Below are 23,983 nucleotides of genomic sequence, written 5' to 3' on the forward strand. Positions count from 1 at the left end.
CGAGGGCGAGGGACGTAAGAGGATGGCGCGAGGCCGGTTGCGGGAGTGATAATGAAAGACACCATGCGCTGGTCTAGCGAAAGCATAAACTGAAGAGCGACGATGTCAGATCGAGAGAGAAACAGGCCTGATTTTATGATGTGTTTTGTGTAACGTTACAGCAGTCGTCAATGAGGGGCTGCTGGCTTATACTTTCGTTTTGTATTTGTACATTTTACTATTAAAATGATGAAATGTTCGCCGGTTCCCGCCTCCTTCTTCCCACAACAACGAACCCCGTTAACGTTACATTGGCAAACTCATTAGTGAATTACTCTTCGCTTGTATTTATTTCTATATGGTGAATTACTGTATGATACCTGGATGTTCAGTCAGGCGAAACTAGGATGGTTCACATCACAACACAAACGTCCGTGTGCTCGTCTGATTCAGAGATTTCGTTCAGGAGAAATTGCCATCGTTGAAATTCTCTGCAGCAGACGGACTCTATCTGTGTCTAGCATGCAGCGATAGCACGGGCACCAGCAGTCTGCCTCAGCTCGAGCCAGTCCGAACTCCTCCGCGAGCACATGCACAGCAGTCCGCCTCAACTCGAGCCAGTATGGGCTCCTCGTCCGCGACAGGCAGCCGCCTCCTGTTCCTCCATCAGCCTCAGCTGCTCTAACCTATACTGCGGCTTAAAAATATAGCCACGAACATCAGATTCAAGCAGCAGAATTTCAAAATCCTCTTCTTCCATATCATATTTAGTTTCTTCCATCATTATCATACTTCCTGTCTCCACAGCGCTTGTTAGCTTAGCTTCCAAACAAGATGGCTGATATTGATTCAGTATCTGCAGGTGAAGTCCCACCCACTGATCTGTGATAGGCCTCTAGGGTGAGTGGGTCCCACACCCTTGAATAATGAGGAGCTAAAGTTTGTAGTCTCTAGACACTTCAATGAAATGTGACTTCCTGCTTATTATGACGCAAAATGAAAATTTTTTTACGTCATAATAAGCAGGAAGAAAAACACTTAAATCCTTATTTCTCCCATCTCAGGGGAAAATAAAGCCGTGTGTCCAACAAAGCGTTTTTTTGCCAGCTGAAAACGCTTGACGCTCTGCTGAAGACGCTGTGCTTTGGGCGCTTGAGAGCGTTTTGTCAGCATAGTGTTTTTTCCGTTGAGACGTTTCGTTGCTATGATACAGAATATCCGCAGCACAGTTTACTTGTAACTGATTTCGCAGATAATTTGTTTAATACTAAAAAAATATTTTTCATCCATTTTGTTCAGTTAGCTCTTCTGGTTGATGCCGTTGTAAAGAAAGAATGTTGTGACAGTTGGTCAGTATGGTATTAGTCCCGCCCCTCCTCCACTGTGATTGGACGGCTGGGTAAGAATTGACAGTGATGAGCGCTACATTTTTCAACTCTCAGCGACCAGTAAAAAACGCTGGGCGCTTGGCGCTTCAGCGTGAAAAAAACGCTCAGCGCTTCGTTGCGCTCATGGCGTTTAAAAAACGCGGCACTCCCATTGAAAACAATTGAAAACATGCGCCAGGCGCGTAAAAAAAACGTTTTGGTGGACACACGTCCTAAGGGAATAAACCAAGACCATTCAAAAATATGACTGGGTTTCTAAAGATACAAAGCGTAATGCAAATGGGTGAAGTGCTATATAAATAAACGTGACGTAACTTTACTAGAGTGCCTAATTGCAGAGCTTGTGCAAACATATCCACGTTGCTATGATCAGAAACTTTTCTTATGCTTTATTAAAATGCTTGCTGTGTCAATTTCATTGTGTTTTTATTTTTATTATTGAGAGGAAAGCGCGCAGCATGTATTTACATATTTATCAAAACTTTGCTCTCAGCAGTATGGTCACATATTTTGAACTTCGTTTCATATATTGGGAAAATATAGACCAAATTTATTTTTTTCTGTCAGTCATTATTGTGACTCATTTTACTGTAACTAACATTACAGAAAATATTGATATTTTTCTGAAATGATGTTAATTAATTCCAATTAAAACATTTTTCCTGCTTTTGCTGTTTTTCCCATGCTCTTCTGATCCATCTGCTGACCTTTTCACTTATTTCTCTCGCTAATTAAACATCACTTCATTTTTCAGCTAGAAATTTCTACTTGGATGATAAATCAGGCATTTTATTATTTTTATCTTGTCTTTTTAATGAAGTAGTATCCGGCTGCTCTACATGCTGTGCAACAGCAATGTTGTGTCTCTTTTTGGAGTATTTTCTGTCTGTCTATGTCTATATCTAAATATTAAAGGTGCTCTAAGCGATGTCACACGTTTTTTAGGCCAAAACATTTTTTGTCACATACAGCAAACATCTCCTCACTTTCTGCTAGCTGCCTGTCCCCTAAACACACTGTAAAAAAAATGCGGTCTATGCAGACAACCCAGGCTCCACAAATGGCAACAAAAACAAACTGCGGCACCCTGCTCCACTAAACATAACAAACTGTTCCAGCCAATAACTGACAAGAAGGCCCTGGGGGTGGGGTTTGGGGGTCAGTGCAGATGAGGAGGAGGAAGGGTCTATCTAGCCTCCGTTTTGTTTGAAAATACTTTAAACGTCAACAAGAAGTCACGTCACCTGACATCGCTTAGAGCGCCTTTAATATTTACTGGTAAAAAAAAATTATTATTAAAGGAGACTTGACTTGCTTTGTTTCTCTTCGGTAAGAACATTTGCTTGAATGCTTTGTTTTTGAGTTATCAAGGCAATATTTTAGTATTTAGTTTGTCTAAATACACTTATGATTTATATGTTGTTTTAACTCTCTTGGCCACTGTAATTTTGACCTGATATTTACATTACACCCACACTCTCAGAAAAAAAGGTACAAAATCTGTCACTGGGGCTGTACCTTTTCAAAAGGTAAACTTTTGTCCATTTTAGGTGCTAATATGTACATTTTAGGACAGGTGCTAATATATACATTTAGGTTCTAATATGTACATTTTAGGTGCTAATTTGTACATTTAGGTGCTAAAATGTACATTTAGGTGCCAATATGTACATTTAGGTGCTAATATGGATATTTACTTGCTAATATGAATATTTTAGGTGCTAATATGTACATTTAGGTGCCAATATGTACATTTTAGGTGCTAATATGTACATTTAGGTGCCAATACATTTTAGGTGCCAATATGTACATTAGGTGCTAATATGGACATTTATTTGCTAATATGTACATTTTAGGTGCCAATATGCACATTTAGGTGCTAGCCTATTATGTACATTTAGGTGCCAATATGTGCATTTTAGGTGCTAATATGTACATTTTAGGTGCCAATATGGACATTTAGGTGCTAATATGGACATTTAGGTTCTAATATGTACATTTTAGGTGCTAATATGGACATTTAGGTGCTAATGAGTACCATTAAGATACCAATATGCACCCTTTAGATACAAAAGCATACCTTTTGAAAAGGTACAGCCCCAGTGACAGCTTTTGGACCTTTTTTCCTGAGAGTGCAGTTTGTGTGGTGTTGGCATGTTTGAGTTTCAGTTAACAAAATTGTTGAGCTCTATGGACAGCATCTGTGACATACTTTAGATTTTCCATAGAAAATAATTTTTACTAATCCCTTAGTTTGTGAAAACAAACAGAAATTGTGTGTACAGTAATGCACTCATAATAGATGTCAGTAGAGCAAGGCAAGTCTGGGAAAGGTCGACCGACCGAATCGTTGCAAATACATTTTTTATATATATTGTGCAGGATTTATAATTTTCTTTTAATTAAAATAATAAATTAATTCCTTTTTTTCATTAATTTTATATTAGACTTTTTTCCGACACATGATCCGACTAATAATTTGGTTATGCAAGACATAACCAAGAAGTTGGGAAAAAAAATGAATATGTCTCTTACTGACTTTGTGAAAAGTACGTGATATTACAGTAAGTAGGCCTATATTGACTTAAATAAAACAATATACAGTATAAAATGTCTTTGTTTGGTGAGTTAAATTATTTTCTGTGATGATCAACAGCATGCCATAGATATTGTCGATAGAGCTTAACTTGTACAGAATATGGAACATTCCATCCCAAGGACTGGGCTCGTCTGGTGACAAAGTATGTGCACGTGTCGTTGTGTTGTAAATGTTTTGCCTTTATATGTGCATATGTATCCAGGTGCTCTTCAGATTGATCAGAGTGAAGAAACTGATCAGGGTAAATACGAGTGTGTCGCAACCAACAGTGAAGGAACGCGCTACTCGACACCAGCTAACCTTTACGTCAGAGGTACAGCTTTGAGTAACTTATTTGAGTGCTGTAGAATAAAATGTTTTAACCTGTAATTACACATTCTTATGAAAAGATACATGTCAAAGCAAATCTCTGTAGTCTGATCTGTCTGATTCTTCTTAGATCATCTCCTCTTATTAAGGTCGTAACCATGTCTTGAACACTGTGGGGAAACAAAGTTTTTTTTCATTTAAAGAAATTAAATAATTAAAGGATTAAAATGAATTCAAGTGAGTAAAGACGAAATAAGAATGGTAAAAGAAGTTCCGGGTCTAATTGTAGCCAATATAGTTGTGAAGTAATCCATTTAGAAGATTTGCAAATAATTTTTTATTTCAAAATATGCACACATTCACTCTTGTTTGAATGTCTAATATGTAAAAACGTTCATGTCTCGTCACATTCAGTTATTTTCAATTCAAAATTCCGTAATTGAAGTAAAGAAGTTGAGAAGTTTGCATCACTGTATATAGAGTGCCGAAGTGATGACGTCACTTTGTTGGACAACTCGGAAGCTAGCGGCGTTGCTAGCTTCCGAAAAAGCTATGTATTTTTTCCATAGACTTTTGGAAAATCACTAAAAATAAGATCTCTGTTCAACAAAGAGTTGTGACCCTTACACGTTTTGTCTATCAAGATAATCTATACAAGTTAATCCAAAATTTATACATTTTGAAGCCTATATAAAGTTTAAAAAAACACAAGCAGACACAATATAGTTTAAAAAAAAAAACCACAAGCAGGTTATAACTAGTGTGTTTTATGTCAGATCAAACCGTGAAAATATTTAGAGGCTTTGTTAACCACAGACTTTATTTCAGGCGATTTAGCAAAAACCCATTCAAAAAACCCATAGACTTAGGGCAAGGGAAGCGGAAGTGCTAAAATGCTAACTCACTTCCGTTTTGACCTACAAATTGACGTCGTAACTTCGGCACTCTATTACTTTGGTTCATTAAAGATACATCTGTTGTTAATTATTAAATGTTAAGCTGCTTGTATCTTATTACGCACACACCCTTTCACTGTAAAAACTAAAAGTGTTGCGTTGGAATTCACACTCGTGAATACTAGTAAGCCCCGCCTTCTTAATCTGATTGGCCATCATTTTGACATTGACAAGCACTGTTAGACCACTGAGGCAGACCATCCTAAGAATTTCACTTTTTAATTTTTCTGTCATCCTAACAACAAACAAAGCAGGGCGTAATAGAGAGCACCAATAAGAAATATTATATATTGTGGGGGGTGGGACGGCAATTTGTCCATTTCTATTTAAATACTTGTCCCCCTCAATGCCTTTGCTGGTTACGGCCCTGCCTCTTACATACCTTAGACATGTTGTCATTGTTTGTTTGTTTCTCCCTGTTGGCTCACGTCTCACCGCTGGACTCCTGCGTAGAATTAAGAGATGGTAAGTGCTCTTCAAATCAGTGCTCTGTGTCTTACTCTAATCTGAGTTTCAGACCCTCACATCTACTGTACATAATCCTTCCCCTCCACTGGGATTCCCTCCCTCCGGACAGACTAACTCACATTCCAGATCCTAATACTGCATATGTCATTTGACACTAATCTGCCACATTTTACCTGATCCTTCTAAACTGCATTCCATAATATTATGCTGATAGAAAATGATATCATAGTAATACCATGTAATCATATGTACAATTTGTTTCATACATTCATCCTAGGTTACTGTATTTGTGTGTTTGTAATAGTAAACTGTATACTTTTGCTCCACTAATTATTTTCACTATTTGTAAGCAGGGAAAAGTGTAAGAATTTTATTCTGAAAGTAAAATTTATAATATAAAATATATTTCTTGGACTCAATGAAATGACAAGAAATCATCTATAGGACCATCATTTAAAAATATTTCCAAAAAATGGGATTACTAATGCATCCCAGTTTTGTTATTAGCATTTTCATAAACCAGCTAGTAAAAGCCAATATAAAAAATAAAAAGATACCAGTTTGAGAGATACTTTTTTTATTTAATGCTTGGATAATTGGAGATGTATTGTACTAAATATATGAACTTATTATATTTATGAAATATATTATACTTTTAGTCTTAGGATAGATTTGCTTTGATAAAATGACATGATGAAATGATAAAACAATTTAGAATATGTACTTTGAAATGCCAAATACAGTTAAAAATGCATATCACTTTTTAATGTGCATATCTCTATCACAGTCAGCTGTATTTGATGGTTTATTTTCTTTATATAACATTTCTACACATATTCGATGGCTTCTTCTAGTATATAGTCACCTGATAACAATTATGCATAGTTTGATCCATTAAAGAGGTGACACAGTCACTTCTTATACTTCTCTCTTCTCTACAGAGCACATTAATAACCTGTAGCGTACAACACCCTGAGGGCGTATCATATTAAGTGGTGCTCTCCGTAGCATTAATAATGTCTTTAGCATGAGTTAGTAAACGGCTCACTGTCTTTTACACCCTCAGTGCGTCGCATCCCTCCTCGGTTCTCAGTGCCACCGATGGATTATGAAATCATGCCGGGAGGAAGTGTGAATATCTCCTGTCAGGCAGTGGGTGTTCCCATGCCATATGTCAAGTGGATGCTGGGAGCCGAGGATTTGACACCAGAAGATGACATGCCTATTGGACGAAATGTTTTGGAGCTCACAGATGTACGCCAGTCTGCCAACTACACGTGTGTGGCAATGTCTACTCTTGGAGTTATTGAAACTGTTGCCCAGATCACAGTCAAAGGTACACAGGAGTGATGTTAAAAGACTCTCAAAGAAAATGCCTTATGTTATTGAAGAAAGAAAAAAAATGTTTAGTTAAACTATCATTTCTAGAGGAGGAGCCAATATTGAGGAAGCAGGGGGGCTGATGGTTGTTCCAAAACCTTGCTATGTCTTGCCTGGCTAATTAAAACGTAACCTCATATAAGTCAATGACTTGGAACACTCTTCATAATAGGCTATGACTCACTCTGAGTACACATCAAACACGTTTGATTTCAAAAGGATTGTTTTTTAAGCAAACAAGCTGAAAGAAGCATAAAAATTGCTTTTCTGCTTTAGAATTTGGCAAGTATTAGCTATTATATAGGAGGCAGTATAACTGCTGTCTATCTTTTGTTACAACCTTTGCATTAGGAACGTCTGTAATGCCTTTAAATGCTATCAAATGTCGTGCAATTCCATGATACCAAATGAAAATAGTTAAATAGTATTTGCATTTTTCTTAAAGTAATTTTATTTTTCACTACTATTCATAAGTTTGGGGTTGGTATGATTTTTTTGTTGTTGAATGTTTTAGAAAGAATTCTCTTATGCTCAACAAGGCTGCAATTATTTGAACATACATCAAAACTGTAACATTGTGAAATACTATTACAATTTAAAATAAATGTTTTTTTGTTTTTTTTTAAATATCTTACAATGTAATTTATTCCTGTTAAATCAGAGCTGAATTTTTAAATTTTGTAAATATTTTTTTTTTTACTTCAGTCATCAGTGTCATATTATATTATATTATATTATATTATGAATTTTTTAATTTTTTAAATATTTTTTTTACTTCAGTCTTCAGTGTCATTATATTATATTATATTATATTATATTATATTATATTATATTATATTATATTATATTATATTATATTATATTATATTATATTATATTATAATACAGTACATTTGTGCTGCTTAATTTTTTTTGTGGAAATCGTGATGCATTTTTTTCATGATTCTTTTATGCATGTCAAGTATTTATTTTAAAGTACTATTAATTTTAAATAGATTTTTTTTTGTAAATCTTTGTAGAAATTTTCCCTAATTTATTTCTCTCCTTCTCCATAGCCCTCCCCAATCCTCCGGGAGCTCCAGTTATCATGGAGCGATCTGCCACCAGCATTACTCTGATGTGGGACAGTGGAAATCCACTTGCTGTTTCTTATTACATTATTCAGTATCGCCCCGCCTCCTCCACCGACTCCTTTAAAGAAATTGATGCCATAGCAACAACTCGTTACAGCGTGGGTGGACTCAGCCCCTACTCGCACTACCATTTCCGGGTCATGGCGGTGAATTCGATTGGCCGAGGCCCACCAAGTCAGACCGTGGAAGCTCGCACAGCCGAACAGGCGCCTAGTTCCCCTCCTCGTCGTGTCAGAGGTCGCATGCTCAGTGGTTCCACAGCGATGGTGCAGTGGGAGGAGCCAGAGGAAGCCAACGGTCAGGTGGTTGGGTACAGGGTGTATTACACGTCGGATTCGTCTCTGTCTGTGAGCCAATGGGAGAAGGAAATGGTTCGAGGGGCTAATTTTTTAAACATACGAGACCTGACACCCAACAAAACATATTATATTAGAGTGCTTGCCTTTACCGCAGTCGGAGATGGACCTCTTTCCAGTGATCTGCACATCATTGCCAAGACAGGAGGTGTGCAGTTTGTAAAGTTGGGATTATTTTATAGATTCTAATATTGCAGCTTATTTTGTTTCGGTTGCATCATTCCCTAAGCATTGTCTTTTTGCCTCCTTTCTTTTCTAGTCCCATCCCAGCCCACAGAGCTGAAGGCAGAGGTGAAATCAGAGACTAGCATTCTTCTGTCGTGGATCCCTCCTGCTCACAGCGGCACAGATGCCATCACTGGTTATGAGCTCATTTACAGGCTTGGAGATCAGCCAGAGCAGGTATGCACACAGACACACACATACAACATTTTCATTTTGTGGTGTCTGGTTTAATGCTGTTTCCTTTACACCTCTATCTTCCAGAAAATATCATTTGATCCAAGCTCCAGTTATCTGCTGAAGAATCTGAAGCCGTTTTCCACCTACATATTTCAACTAGCAGCGCGCAGTAAACACGGCCTGGGGGCATTCACCAGTGAAATCACCGTTCAGACTCCACAGACACGTATGAGTGATTCTATAATTGGAGTTACATTTTACATTTTAAAAAGTTACGAAAAAAAAAACTGTTCCAGTAACTTATTGAAAACGTATTCAATTTTAATAATTCAGTGCTTGCCAACATAAGTTACTTCCTATAAAAATACAGATTTCTTTATAGTATTGTTTGTGAACTTCGTTACTGTGTAATCATCAGTGATAAAAATTCGTTTCCTTATGATATTATGTTTTACAAAATAATTTGCCTAAGTACTTTTTAAATGAAAAAATATTCTTAGAGAGAACTCACACATACTTTTCAGTGGGAAAGTGACATCATTTCCTGTATCTTACATAGTTGTGGGTGATAATTCCACCAATTTAAAGGCAAAGTTTGGTGCGGTAACATAATTGACACAGGATTTATAAACACAATTTTATAAGATAAAAGTTATTTTTAAATAATTTAATGTTGTAGAATTAGGAAAATGACTATTTAGGGCTTTTATAAATAAAATAAATGAAATATTACCTAAAGTAAAATAAAATATTTTGATTTCACAATGATATACTAACTTATTCAAACAACAAGAAATCATTATTTTAAGCTATGTATGTAAGACATTTTTACAGAAAATATGATTTTGTTATGGCCTGCAATATCGTTTGATCCATGGCAATAGGTTCAAAAGTTATAGTAATAAACATTTAACATTTTAAAACATATTCTAATAGAAAACTGTTTAAATTGCTCAATATTATTGTTTTACTGTACTGTAAATGCAGCATAAAAGGTTTCTTTTAAAGTCATTAAAAAGTCTCACCGATCCCAAACTTTTGAATGGTAGTGGATCTTTAAAAAAATCTTTTTTGACTCAAATAGGGTGACAGCATTAATCTTGAACAGAATCATTCAATTAAAGAGTTTATTTAATTAAAGAGTTTAAATACAGCTAATAAAACACCTAGATTTTATTTATTTAAATAATAACTGTATCAGAAACATAGTGATAATCAGCTGCATTACCTAAATTACATGTCATGTATCTTGCATACTCACTGAATCAATCAGTATGAACTGATTCCTTAAACAAATCAGTTTTTTTTTCACTCTAGACATAGAGAATACAGTTTAAGAAAGCGTGTTTTTCATTGCATTTGTTCACTCGGCTGTAAAGACTTGGATTCTGACATGACACACAACGCTTCTGGTTAGAAGTTGTCTGGGAAAGATACGGTAAACCGCTGTCAGGCTATTGAAAATTTAGTGAAGAGTAAAGAGCAGGTAAGAATATGAGACACTCAATGACAATCATCTGGAAAGAGGGAGTCAAACAAGTAAGTTTTACGTTGAATGTATTCGTTTTTCGTTTCAGTTCACCATACGTGAACGATCACTTGCAGTTTGATGTCTTGCTTTATTTGACCTGTGTGTGACAACACCACATTTTACGTGTCAATTTTGTCCTTTTATGTCTTTTTTTTTTCCATTCTCTGATTTCATTTCATTTCCACACATTATCATCCACAACAACACTTAAACTAACCACCGCTGCCTCAACACACACTATTAAACCCACCCAATCAGAGTCCACTTCCCCTCCCCAGGAAGTCACATGCATAAGCCCCTCCTCCACAAGTCTACTGCTCAGCTGGGCTCCACCCCTCACAGATGAAAACGGAATCATAACAGGATACTCCATTCGATATGTGGCGGTGGAACGGGAGAATGACCCTGTGCAGAGGATCCCGAACATCCCATCGAACTGTTTCCGGTACCGGATAGAGGGGCTGAAGAAAGGGACCCTGTACTCTGTGACAGTTTCTGCCCACACTGACACAGGTCAAGGGCCTGAGAGCCTACCGATATTGGTCCGCACAGAGGAAGACGGTATGTGACAGTGCCTTAATTTGACCCTTAACCTGAAGCTGAGCCTCTCCCAAAAGTCCTTCAACATTTGCCTTGGAGAAGTCCCAAGTTCCTCTTTGGATTTCCTTCATTCAGAATTATTTTTCCATATGCATAAATAATTGCATTTTTGTCTTATTCACCCTGGTGATAACATGTTCAGATCCCGTTCCATGGCTAAAGCTTTTTCCCAAAGGATTTATCAAGATAATTGAACCCCTACCATACCTCTTTTCCTGGCCTTTCCTTGTCCTTCTCCCGTGAGCTGAAAGGAATGTTCAGCTGTGACTATATGTCCTTTACTCAAATGCCCCTTTAGTGCCCAGCGCACCGCCGCGGGGTGTGGATGTGGTGGTCTTAAACGCCACCTCTGCTAGAGTGTCATGGAAACCTCCAGTTGCTGAGCGACAGCATGGAAAGATCCGTGGTTACCAGGTGACATACGCCAGACGAACAGCAGGGGAGAGAACAGTCTCTCCCAGAATTAGGGAACACCTACTGAGAGAGCCACAGGTAGGAGACCTCATGGACACACACACACACACACACACACACACACACACACACACACACACACACACACTTCTGAATATATGTGTTCTTTAGAAATGTGGTGTTTATTTTTGAGTTGTTCTCAGCTTGAAAATAATGAATTCTTGATCTCAAAAATCAAAGACTCTCCAAATTCAAAGGCACGCAACTTCACTCTTTTGACACCAAGATGTTCCGAAATAAAATAAAAATTATATTCACGCATTAGAAAGTCTTAAAATAATGTTTTATGGTAGTTTTCTTATTCTGACTTTTAAACAAGTCTTCAGTCAGTCTATAAAAAGTGTTAAATTTGACTTTTCATAAGAAATTAGATCATATTTTAAAGTTTTTGGTAAACTTTTCTTTTGGTAAAAAAAAAAAAAAATCTTGAAAATGTTCCTTAGTAACACTATTTCGTTTTGTCCATTTAAATTTTTTAAATGAAAAATGCATGATTCTACCAATAAATTCATCAAATTTTCTTGTTTAACACATTTTCATTCCACATAATTTTTTTAGCCATATATATAGTTCTATTGGACACTTAATATCTTAAGTGAACTTTAATTCTAAAGGTACGATTACTTTACAAAGCAAAGATGTCTAGAATATAATACATAGACCTCGACACTTTGCTTTAATAATAACCTTTAAAAAAAATGATATGATGATTTGATCAAGTTGATTTGGTATGTGTGAATTTTTATATTTTGTGTAATGGAAATGACTTTTTTATGTTTTTAGAGAAAAAGTTGGATGTACTAATTAACACAACAATTATAGCTAGCAGTAAATTCTGAGTGTTTAAAATAAATAAAATCTGCCCAAATGTAGTACCAACTAGTCAAGCACTTAACAAATGCTGAAATGTTAAGGGTTGAGTTCACAGCATTCAATGCAGCATGAATAAATTATGAATAAATTACTGTTATAGGATTACGGTTTGAAGTAGTGCCACAAATTGAAGAATCGCTCACATACTGTATACTAGGGCACGATGTAGATCCTAACTATCTCTTGATCTGGATGAGCTGTTTGTTTGTCAGTAATTAGGCTTCTTAGCTCAGCTAATGCTCTCTAAATGGACTTTCATTTTGCTTTAATCGTCAGATAACATCAGTATCTGCTTATCCGCATGCTAAGACAGAACCTCAGATAACTATCTTAGAATCTAACAGCCTTAAAACCACTATGTAATTGTTCCAGTGAACCTTTCACACCATTTATTCTCAGTAGACCTTTATTCATTGTGTTGGAAATAATCATATTACATCTTGGCATTCAAATTCATTTTACTTCTTTGTGTGTGTGTGTAAACAGCCACAGAATGACTCGAAACAATATGTGAGTATAACTATTTTAAACATGACCATGAATTTTAATACATTTACTTAAACCAAAGTCCCTTTAAGGCACATCAGTTCACTCTGCGGCCATCTTGGTAATGTTCCAATCCAGACAACTGTATTTTATCTAGGCAATAGGCATGTACAGCTCCTATACTTGAAGTGGGGGGAAATGGAATCTGTATATCAAGATGATTTTTTCAATAATGAATTTCAAATAAAATGGGACATTTAGTTTCTTTGATTTTTTTTTTTTTTTTTGTAATATTGTTTTAGTAAGTGCATGTGTTTATTAGGACCTGATTTTGACCGATTTATGGCCAAACACGGAATACTCTGTGACCGTGGCTGCATTCACCTCAAAAGGCGATGGAGCACGCAGCAAGCCTATCGTCATCAGAACTAAACCATCATGTGTGTACACCCTCTCACATACATACACGTTCATGTTTTGGTATACACACTTTATTTTCAGTGTTAAATAGAAAGTTCACCCAAAAATGAAAAGCATTTACTTATCATATAATTCCAAATCCAGTCTTTTTTTCATAGAACACTAAAGGAGAACATTTTAAAATAGTTTTATGCTCTTTTTAATGACAATTCCCCTTGCCCTCATGTGAGCTGTTGAACGTTTCAAATTGTAAGGTGTGAGCTCAACTTTTTGATTAATAAATGAATCATTGAGACCAATTCTGTGCACCAGATCAATAGATTCATTCTACTTGTATTAACTTAAAAATGCTTGAAAGAAAGCTATGGCAGGTGTCAAGATTTTTAGTGAATAACACTGGATTTTGAGTCCATGAGGTAAACTTTTCAATTCATAAACAAATCATTCAGACCGATTTTGTGAACCGGATCAAACGATTCTGATTCAAATGAATTATCTGTTAACAAACTGGACTACTTCTCTTATTCACTCTTAGAAATATACCAAGGAAACCTATGGTAAATGTCAAGATTTTCAATGAATTCATTTTGTAGTCAATTTCAGTGAGTCTTTTCATTTTAAGGGGGTCCTATTATTCCCTTTTATGAAGTCTTGATTTTGTTTTTAGGGTATACTAGAATATGTTTTCATGCTTGATTGTTAAAAAAACAATTTTTTCACACATTTTACATTACTACAGCTCTCCCCATTCTGCCTCGAACACGTCGTTTTCAATTAAGCCCCTCCTTTCTGGAATACAAAATGTACTGTGATTGGTTAGCTGGCCCAGTGTGTTGTGATTGGCAGTGCTTTGTGCGTGTTCAGGAAATGTCCCGCCCCTCTACATCTGTGAGTCCTTGATGATTGCGTCAATTTCAGACTAATTTGAGCGCGATTCAAACCCTGACAATGTTAAAGCTGCAGTCTAGAAGGGAAAACAAGATTATTTTCCGACCCCATTGTCAGATTATTGTTCTTGTTTTAAGATTAAACTCCCTAATTTTGTGTTTTATTTATTTATCAGAAAATCAGACAAACTACAGTCCATAGCTTTTTGGGGTTAAAAATGATCCAAAATACATATTTGAGAAAATACATTACCAGCCAGTGTTCAAAACTATCTGCTTGCCGTAGCTCGATTCAAAAGCGGTAAACTTGTAATAATGTTTTTAATTCTAGTGGTACTGGTGGATTTCCGCGGGAGATTCAAGAATGTCTTTGTGTCATTACGTCACATCTGTACACATAAAGAAGAGTCTCAGCTATTAGACTATTTTGCATGTGAGGATGTTGGAGGTGGAGATTTATAGCCTTTTCTCACAGCACTTGATATAATTAAACTTATCAATTTGATGGTGGATCCAGAAAGGTTCAAACGAGAATCACCAGTGACAACAGATTCACCTGCTGTAAAATGCAAAAGACTTCGTTCGGACTTCAGAGTGGCTAAAGAAAAAGAAGAGACTGCAACCGGACCTATGCGAAAACAAGGATACATATCAGAAGGACATTATGTCACGCAATGCTGACGTTGTTAACATTAACAATTTGAGAACAAAATATAATTTGCACGGTTTTGCGTGATATGTTAAGCGATTGTTCGATTTAATCAGCGCAATTTACTGCAATGTCAGAACCAGAACAAAAGTGTGTTACTTGACATTTTCTGGTGAAAATTATAATGTTGGTCATACTTCCAAAAATAATAATCTGTGATCCTGAATGCCAGCCTTACAGTCTCCTCAAACATTGTGTTCATACACAGTGCCCTGTCGAAGTACAATTCTTGTAAAGTTGATAATTCTGCGAATGACTGCAATTGCGATTTCAAACAGAGATGGCGACAAAGAGGAAATACTGCGGACTGCAGCTTTAACAAACGAGAATCATGCATAATGAATTTCATGCACTTTGCAAGCACGGATTTCACAGGACGTTTCAGAGAGTGATATTTGTTGGAAAACCAAGGTAATAGAAACAGTAATCGATCTCTAAACCATGGTTAATTCTCCCAAGGAGCAGTGAACCGTCTTACAAAAATGAGAGCTTACAAAAGCTGTTCTCCATAAAATGCGCTGCGCACAGATAAACGTTAAAGAGTTAGTTCACCCAAAAATGAAAATTAAGTCATTAATTACTCACCCCCCATGCTGTACCAACCCCGTAAGACCTTCGTTCGTCTTCGGAACACAAATGAAGATATTTTTGATTAAATTTGAGAGCTGTATAACAATCACATTGGCTGCCTAAGGGACTGCCTCTTGACGGCCCAAAAAGTCAATGAAGAAAATGTTTAAATATCCCAAGTGACTACCGTGGCTCAACTATATGTTTATCAAGCGACGCGAATACTTTTTGTGCGAAAAAACAAACAAAAATAACGAGTTTATTCGACTATTTCTTTTCTTCCTTGTAGGCCAGAAACGAGACTTCCTTAGATTTCCACGACGCATGCGCGAGAATTGCGATCTGCTTACACCAGCTTACACTACTTCAGATCGCAAATCTCGCGCATGCGTCGTGGAAATCTAAGGAAGTCTCGTTTCTGGCCTACAAGGAAGAAAAGAAATAGTCGAATAAACTCGTTATTTTGTGTTTGTTTTTTCGCACAAAAAGTATTCGCGTCGCTTGATAAACATATAGTTGAGCCACGGTAGTCACTTGGGATATTTAAACATTTTCTTCATTGACTTTTTGGGCCGTCAAGAGGCAGTCCCTTAGGCAGCCAATGTGGTTGTTATATAGCTCTCAAATTGAATCAAAAATATCTTCATTTGTGTTCCGAAGACGAACGAAGGTCTTACAGGGTTGGTACAGCATGGGGGTGAGTAATTAATGACTTAATTTTCATTTTTGGGTGAACTAACCCTTTAAGCCTTATGAAGGTCAAACAAATGAGCTTTGGAAATGGGGTGGACAATACAGCATCTCTTTGACATAGCGACAACACTGTCTTCTCTAATGCAGCTCAACCAGGCCTCGTCCCCTTTTTGGGGTACTCAGTGGGCGGAGATTATTTAAATGAGAAACATTATGACTTCATAAGATCCAGAAAAATCACGTTGTAGTCTAAACTCGTTCGTTGTGGTTCATAAAAAATTGATTCTGTTAAATAAAATATCTCCCTTTGGAAGGGACTTTGAGCTTCGTAACCTTGTAGATACTGCCGATCTTTTTTATACTCAAACAGCAAAATTGCACTCAAGTGGAAAAGCATAATAGGACCCCTTCAAAGAATGAAAGCTTTGGTCCCTGTTCAGTGCAATTCAGTTGAAAAGAGCACTGTCTTCTTTTGTAAAATGTGCAATTTTACAAAAGTCTTTTTTGGAGCTGTGAGAAAAATTCTTATTTTTGAGTGAACTTTTGTAATAAAAGTCAAGTATTTCACTCAACCTAACACATTATGACTTCACTACAGCGCTATACATTTAGTGTTGATCTAAAGTATTGTTCTCTACTCCACAGTGCCAGGTTTGCCCCTGCTTACAGTTTCGCCATCAGAAGATGGCACTGCCCTACTAAAATGGCAGCCTCCCCCTGCTGGTCTGTCTCCTGTGCTGGGCTACAGGCTCTCATATGGCCTGGCTGACCCGACCTCAGACTCCTTCATGGTGCAGGAGCTAGACGCTAAGGAACGCACCTACACCGTCTCCTCTTTGAGTGCAGGGATGCTGTATGTGTTCCGGCTCGCAGCCCGTACCATATGGGGTTATGGTTCAAGCGCTCAGGTCACATTTTTAACACCAAACGTGGTGCAGACAACCACAGATGACATGGTAACAATCCCGGGGACAACGGACGGTCAAAATGTGAGCATACAGGAAACCTTGCCAATTTTGGCTAACTTAACGGCTGAAAACATCAACTCCTCGTCTGTGATCCTGAGATGGGAGCGACCTAGAAGCTATGACCGGATCCAAGGTTACCGCGTGTGGTTCGCTGTCACCTATAGTAATGGCACGGATATTGCCATGGAGTCAGACGTTTCAGAGACTACAGTGGTTCTTAATGGCCTACGGCCAAATACTGAGTATGTGGCGAGAGTGTGCGTGCTTAGCAAACACAGCCCTGGGGCGTATAGTCTCCCAGTATCCATCAAAACACAACCAGCACAGGAAGGTATGACACTTGTATATCCTCACAGACAAACATTTACTGTCAGGCAACACTTCCTAATCCAAACCACTACATTTTCTTTACTCTGGAAGGTTTTTTTTTTTGTTTGTTTGTCTTGTCAGTTTTGTCTGTCTTTGTTGGTCTGAGTCTCTTGTTTGGTGACGTTCACTAAGCTCAGATAAAAGGTGAGAATCTTTCTAAAAATGGGTCTAGGTATACGTGGAGTGCTCCAACGATGGTAAAGGTAAGCCCTTGGAAAAGAGTGGCGAGTTCTTAATTGGAGTACTGGATGAGAAAAGAGTGACTAGCTCTTTTTTTTCTCTTTTCGGCTCTGTGCACACTTTGTAGATAACAACCTGATGTGGTAAATGTTTTTTGTGGAAACGGTTGAAAAGATCCTTTGATGTTCTGCTCATACTGGAGGCTAGAGGTTCTGCTCAGGTGAGCTGAAGTAATGAAGTGTCTTGTGTTGATCTTTTGTTCTATTTCTCTTTAATAGTGTTTGCCGTGAACTTCAGAGTGAAAGCTGCCATGAAGAGTTCTGTACTGCTGACCTGGGAGCCACGAACCACCAGTAATAAAGCACAATCTCTCATTGTAAGTACCGCAAAAAACTGCGTATGTGTCTTCACATGAGTCAGGTTTTGCCTATTTTTTTTGGGGTCTACGTGTAGAAAGCAGTTTATAAATATGAAATAATTTGATGTTGAAAATCTAAATGTGTGAAAAAGTTAGGGCAGTGGTTCTCAACCTTTAAAGAATCCAAGAAAATTTTCAAAAGCCTCTCATATAGACAAAGATATTTCAGCTTTTGTATTGTGTAAACTTTTGCCGACCTTTTGTATTGTCAAGCATCTTAACACAAACTAGTAGTGGCAATATATTAACATAAAACAATAAGGTTAAACTTTATTTCGATAGTCACTTTAGACGTTCTACTAATTATCTACTAAGTAACTTTTCAACTACATGTCAACTAACTGTTATTAGAGTATTAGTATATTATATTAGACTGTCAGTAGACTGTTAGGTTATGGTTGGGTTAGGAGAATAAGTTTACTTGTAGTCGCCAAGTTACTTATAGTCAGTTGAATGTTTTTTGGGGGACCAACAATAAAGTGTTAGCAGATATTAAGCAGACAGTCTACTAATACTCTAATGACAGTTAGTTGACATGTAGTTGAAAAGTTACTTATAGTTAGTAGAATGTCTAAAATGGACTATTGAAATAAAGTTCAGTTTAAAGTTCAAATTAAATTCAGTATTTCTAGAAGTTTCAAGAACTGAATGTTTTTTCATGGTTCACATTCTTTGTAAGCAAGACATTTACATTACTTTCCCTGTCATTTGTTTTTTTTTAAATATGTTTTACTCAAAATAGAAATTTCTCTAAAATATTTAAGAGCTTGACTTGACTCGAAAAATGTACATTCGGAATAGACATTTCAATAACACAATAGTTTAGGGTCCAATGCTCACTATTAACTAGTTGCTTATTAGCATGCATATTACTAGGATATTGGCTATTTATTAGTATATTAATGCCTTTTTCTGAATGACCATATTCTACATCCCTTAACCCTACCCAATACCTTAACTTAACAACTATCTTACTAACTATTGTTTAGGAGTTAGCAATTAGGAGTTTATTGAGGCAAAATTTTTAGTTAATAGTGAGAATTGGACCCTAATCTTAAATATGAACCTTTTTTTTTATTATTGTAAGATTTGATTTATTTTCCATGTCTAGAAATCACACTTTTCACACTTGTCCTCGTACTGTATATCCCGTTTTTCCAAGACCACGGGAACTCCGCTCTTTTTATAAAAATGGTTAAAATAACAAACAGGATGTCAGTTTTATCTTATTTTAAAGCAGTTTTTTTTCTCATTTTAAATCATTTAAAGTCATATTGTGGTGCCCATAATGGCTTGGTTATGTGATAGACAATATTATTAACTCAGTATAAAAATAAACGTTGGGCGTGTGTTTTGTTCCACCATTGCTACCCTTCACAACATATTGAGGTGGAATTGTGTATGACAGTGTTGGTATAAAAGTGTGAGTGTGTGCATGTTAACAAGTTAACAAGGTGTCAGTCTTAATCTCACTCTGCCTTCCTCTTGAGTGTGTGTGTCACAACATGCTCATAGTCTTTGCTGGTGTGCTTTAGAGTCCATTCTCTCTTTTTCCCTCAGATCTCATATGGTGATGGCGAAAGTGTGGAAGTGGATGGGCGGCTCGGGCAGAAGTTAGTGACTAATCTGAAGCCCCAGTCTCTATACACCTTCTTGTTGACCAGTAAAGCTGATGGCATTGGAGGTTTGCAGCACCGCGCAGATGCCATGACCGCTCCAAACCTGCTGACCAAGAAACCCCAGCTCCTGGACAAGACTAGCTCTCAAAGCATCGCTACCCTACAGCTGCCCGCTGTCCAGGGACAGGCTAATGTCAGGTCAGCAAAACACCAAAGATTGATTCAAATATTCAAAATGATTTCTGAAAATTTGTGAAACTCTTTATTTCCAGCTTTAAATAAGATATTGAACTCCATATTTCCAGTGATGTCTCAGAATTTTAAACTCAACTGAATAATGTATGTTATACTGTTTAAAAGTTTGGGGTCAGAAAGATTTTCTCTCAAAGCTGGATTTGATCAAAAATACAGTAAATAGAATTTAAAATAACAGTGTTAATATATTATACATTATCATATATATATATTCCATTTTGATATATTTTAAAATATATTTTATTCCTTTGATGGCAAAGCTGAATTTTCAGCAGGCCTTACTCCAGACTCCAGTGTCACGTTATTCTTCAGAAATCATTTTAATGTAGGCTACTAATTTATTTGGTTTGCAAAATATTTTATTTTGTCTAAAAACAGTTGTTAATACTTTAATAACTTAAATAAATTAAGTTATTTTTGTGAAAACTCAAACAATTTTTTTCAGAATTCTGTTTAATAGAAACTTCAGAACAGCATGTATTTGAAAAAAGGTTATGCTAATTTTATATATATATATATATATATATATATATATTCATTATTTATTACAGTAATCTGAATAATATTTTTTCATATTTTCACAAAGCAAACAATATTTAACTGCCGTCATTTTGGGCGGGAAAAGACACTTTTCTTCATGAGATTCACCCATTATAATATAATATCATGTTTATAATTGAAGGGGTTTCTACATTGTGGTTGTCCCTCTGAAGAGGCAGAGAGGAGGAAACTTCCAGAATTTATGGAGTGATCCAGATGAGATGAACATTGATGAGGTACTACATTTTTGTAATGAAATGCTGATGTCGTAATTTAAATATTTCGGTAAATCGTTCACTGTCTTTGCTGACAGTTTTAAACACATGTTGGTTCAGCATAAGGCTGTGGAAAAGCAGTGTCTGTTGTGGTTAACTTGTCTCATGTCATGTGCTTGTCCTGTTTTCTGGTTTCTCCAGCTACTGAGGGAGATTAATGGCACCGGTCGCTCTGTGCGTCTTCGGAGGCAGGCGGAGGCAAAAGCATACATCAGTTCTTATTTCCAGAATCTTCCAGCCGAGTTTAAACTAGGAGACGGCCGTGTCTATGGAGCATTCATGAACCGACCGCTTGTGAACGGACAAGAGTATGTGTGCTTCGTGCTGGCTATTCTTGAACTGGGCCAGAACGTAAGTCCTTCTTTTCTCTCTCTTGTTGAATGTTTTAAGGTCTACAATTCAATATTTAAAGCTACACTGTGTAACTCTTTTAGTTTATTCTTTGCTAAAAACATTTAGTTCTTTCAAAAATATATGTGCTCATTAATGTATATTTACTTCGTTCAAGTAATAAAGTATTCTCGTGTGTGTATAATATGCCATTGAAAATACATACGGGTAAGGGGTTCTAATGTCGGTCGCCATGTTGCCCCTCCATCTTGAAAGTACATTAGCCAAAGAGGGACATACCCGTTAATTCAAGCTTCGCCTTTCACGTTTACGTTTGAGTTAACACTCATGGACGCGGTCGAACTGGAAGCCATGTTAATCTTGGACTACATTGGCCAACGTAGGAGTTAAAATGAAATCGGAATTGAGAGGAACAGAAACTAATATTCACTGGATGGTCATATACCTTTTCACTGCTAGATGGGGGTAAAAATCACACAGTGTAGCTTTAAGCAATAATTTATAAAAACAATGTTATATTTTGAGTACAGTGCCTGCAACCCTTTAGCTGTCTCTGTATTCACAATACCTTTTCTTTTTCTATTAATATTTATTTTATATTAAAATTGTGTATATATTTTTATCCTAATATGCTAATTGTCTGTTTGATCCTTGATTGACAGACTGTGTACTCCACAAGTCCATTCTCTGATGCCGTGCTGTTCTCCGATGTTGAGCCGCAGCCAATCGTAGATGAGGAGGAGGGGCTTCTGTGGGTGGTTGGGCCAGTGCTGGCTGTCATCTTCATCATCAGCATTGTCATCCTCATTCTCCTCTTTAAAAGGTGAGATTGAGAAGTAAAGTGTATTTAGAAGGAATTTAGAATTCAAAAAGGTGAACGTAGATCAAATGACATCAATTGGGGTTCCTACAGTGGAAATATCAGAGAATTTTCTTTTAAATTGGAAAAATCATAGTTAACATACATTGCTCTGCTCTAAAATGTTCTAAAATCTAAAATTTTACCTGTTAGATATTGCTTTTATGTAGAGTAAAACTTGAAACCATCAATTCACTCAATGAATCTCTTGAACTATTCACAAATCGGCATGAATGATTCATTGATTTGAATGATAAAAAAGATAATAGGCATAGGAATAAAAAAATGCTAGATGTTTTATATTTTACTTACGCAGAATCCTTATTTCTTTTGTCTTCCCTCGTTTTATCTGTGCACAAACCAGCAAACCAGACAGGTCTGTGTATTATGTTTCTCTGTAAATCTAATTATGCTCGAAATGCAATATAAACTATTTCCTACTAAGTGAGTGTTGCTTTAATGCCCCTACGCGTGTGATGTTACAGGAAGCGGGCAGAGCTGGAGGGCAGGAAGTGCAGCTTTCCCAGCAACAGTAAAGCCATGAGTTCCCAGCATCCATCTGATCCAGTGGAGCTACGTAGAATCAACTTCCCAACGGCTGGTAATATACTGATGAAAAGATATGTCACTAACACACACACACAGGTACAGAGTGCTGAAGAATCAATTTCCCAGTCCTTATTTAATGCTCACACACTGTCGGTTTAAACACAGTGTTGTCTTTTTTTCTAGGTTTGCGTGCATCTATCATTGGTTATCGACGGTTATCAAGTTAGTTATGGGTTTTGTAGTCTATATTAACTAATTAACCCCCATATGCTCGCACATATGCAGTAACTGGTTTGGCTTTTTTCATCCTCTTAACTCATTTGAGTCATTACAGAGGTCTATGTAAACAAGCTTTTCTCTCTGCTCTGACTGACATCACAACACCTTACACACATCAGCAAACACACACTTTCCATATGGTTGAACTTTCATATATATATATATATATATATATATATATATATATATATATATACATTAGCTAATGCTATTTTCTATCCCCTAACCCTTCCTCAAACCCTCACATAAACCTTCCTACATTTTTAGATTTTCATTAAGACATTGTTTATTGATTGTTATGGACATTAAATGCCCACAATGATAATGGAAATTGATCTAAATACACACATACATAACTAGTTATCTACAGGAGGACATTAAAACAAAGACGTTTTTAAATAAAGCTTTCTGTAATAAAGATTACAGTAATGTTGTTGATGTTGAATCAATGTTGATCTATGACTTTGTTCTTTGTTAAACAGACAACTATTGCAGACATTAAATTAACTCTTCTCAATTATATTCTAAATGCAGCAATATTGATTTTTTTGCTTTAAGTCTAATTTGATCTGATTCAGCAATTTCAATGCTAATTCCATCTTGCTTAATACTTCTGACTGTATTGTAATCTATACCCTCCACCAAACATCATTCAGTAATGTTTTTATAGTGGGATGTGAATATGAGGCCCTGCCCACAGACACCAAAAAACGTTGGATATCATGAAATAATATCAATCAAGTTTTCTGTGAGGCTGTTTACTTCACCAAATAAAACATTTGTGTACCGGTATATTCTTTCCCACTGAGTAGGTAAAAAGTGAATAATCTAAACAATTCTATTTAAATAGTATTATTTAAATAAATTAATTTATAGTTGTCTAATCATATTACTTTACAGCATTTGTCATTAAAAAAGAAAATGATTTTGGTCTATCCTTTAAATGGAATGAGCTGTTTTAAAACTGTTCATTGTACATTAAATGTATTAAAACAGGATATATTTACATATGGCCCCCTAAAAGTACAATTAGCCCAAACTATCCACTTTATTTAAATTGGTCTAAACCATCAATGTTATTACATTTAGAAGATGAATCTCTGGGTGC

General features: G+C 36.4%; 1 protein-coding gene across 1 annotated transcript in view; it reads left to right on the top strand.

Moving 5' to 3' along the window:
* Positions 1-23,983, top strand: part of ptprdb (protein tyrosine phosphatase receptor type Db) — a 93,802-nt gene that overhangs the window by 53,949 nt on the left and 15,870 nt on the right. Inside the window, exons 11-28 of the mRNA XM_089132372.1 lie at positions 4,169-4,279; positions 6,766-7,035; positions 8,135-8,716; positions 8,828-8,970; positions 9,055-9,196; positions 10,760-11,062; positions 11,400-11,593; positions 12,935-12,958; positions 13,257-13,374; positions 16,859-17,512; positions 18,009-18,106; positions 19,709-19,965; positions 20,705-20,798; positions 20,979-21,188; positions 21,851-22,011; positions 22,412-22,423; positions 22,533-22,648; positions 22,780-22,818. Of these exons, the coding sequence (XP_088988498.1) occupies positions 4,169-4,279; positions 6,766-7,035; positions 8,135-8,716; positions 8,828-8,970; positions 9,055-9,196; positions 10,760-11,062; positions 11,400-11,593; positions 12,935-12,958; positions 13,257-13,374; positions 16,859-17,512; positions 18,009-18,106; positions 19,709-19,965; positions 20,705-20,798; positions 20,979-21,188; positions 21,851-22,011; positions 22,412-22,423; positions 22,533-22,648; positions 22,780-22,818 (3,528 nt within the window). The remainder of the gene's footprint in view (positions 1-4,168; positions 4,280-6,765; positions 7,036-8,134; positions 8,717-8,827; positions 8,971-9,054; positions 9,197-10,759; positions 11,063-11,399; positions 11,594-12,934; positions 12,959-13,256; positions 13,375-16,858; positions 17,513-18,008; positions 18,107-19,708; positions 19,966-20,704; positions 20,799-20,978; positions 21,189-21,850; positions 22,012-22,411; positions 22,424-22,532; positions 22,649-22,779; positions 22,819-23,983) is intronic.

The sequence above is a fragment of the Pimephales promelas genome, chromosome 6, assembly GCF_988280905.1.
Source record: "Pimephales promelas chromosome 6, fPimPro1.hap1.1, whole genome shotgun sequence".
NCBI classification, from domain to species: Eukaryota; Metazoa; Chordata; class Actinopteri; order Cypriniformes; family Leuciscidae; genus Pimephales; species Pimephales promelas.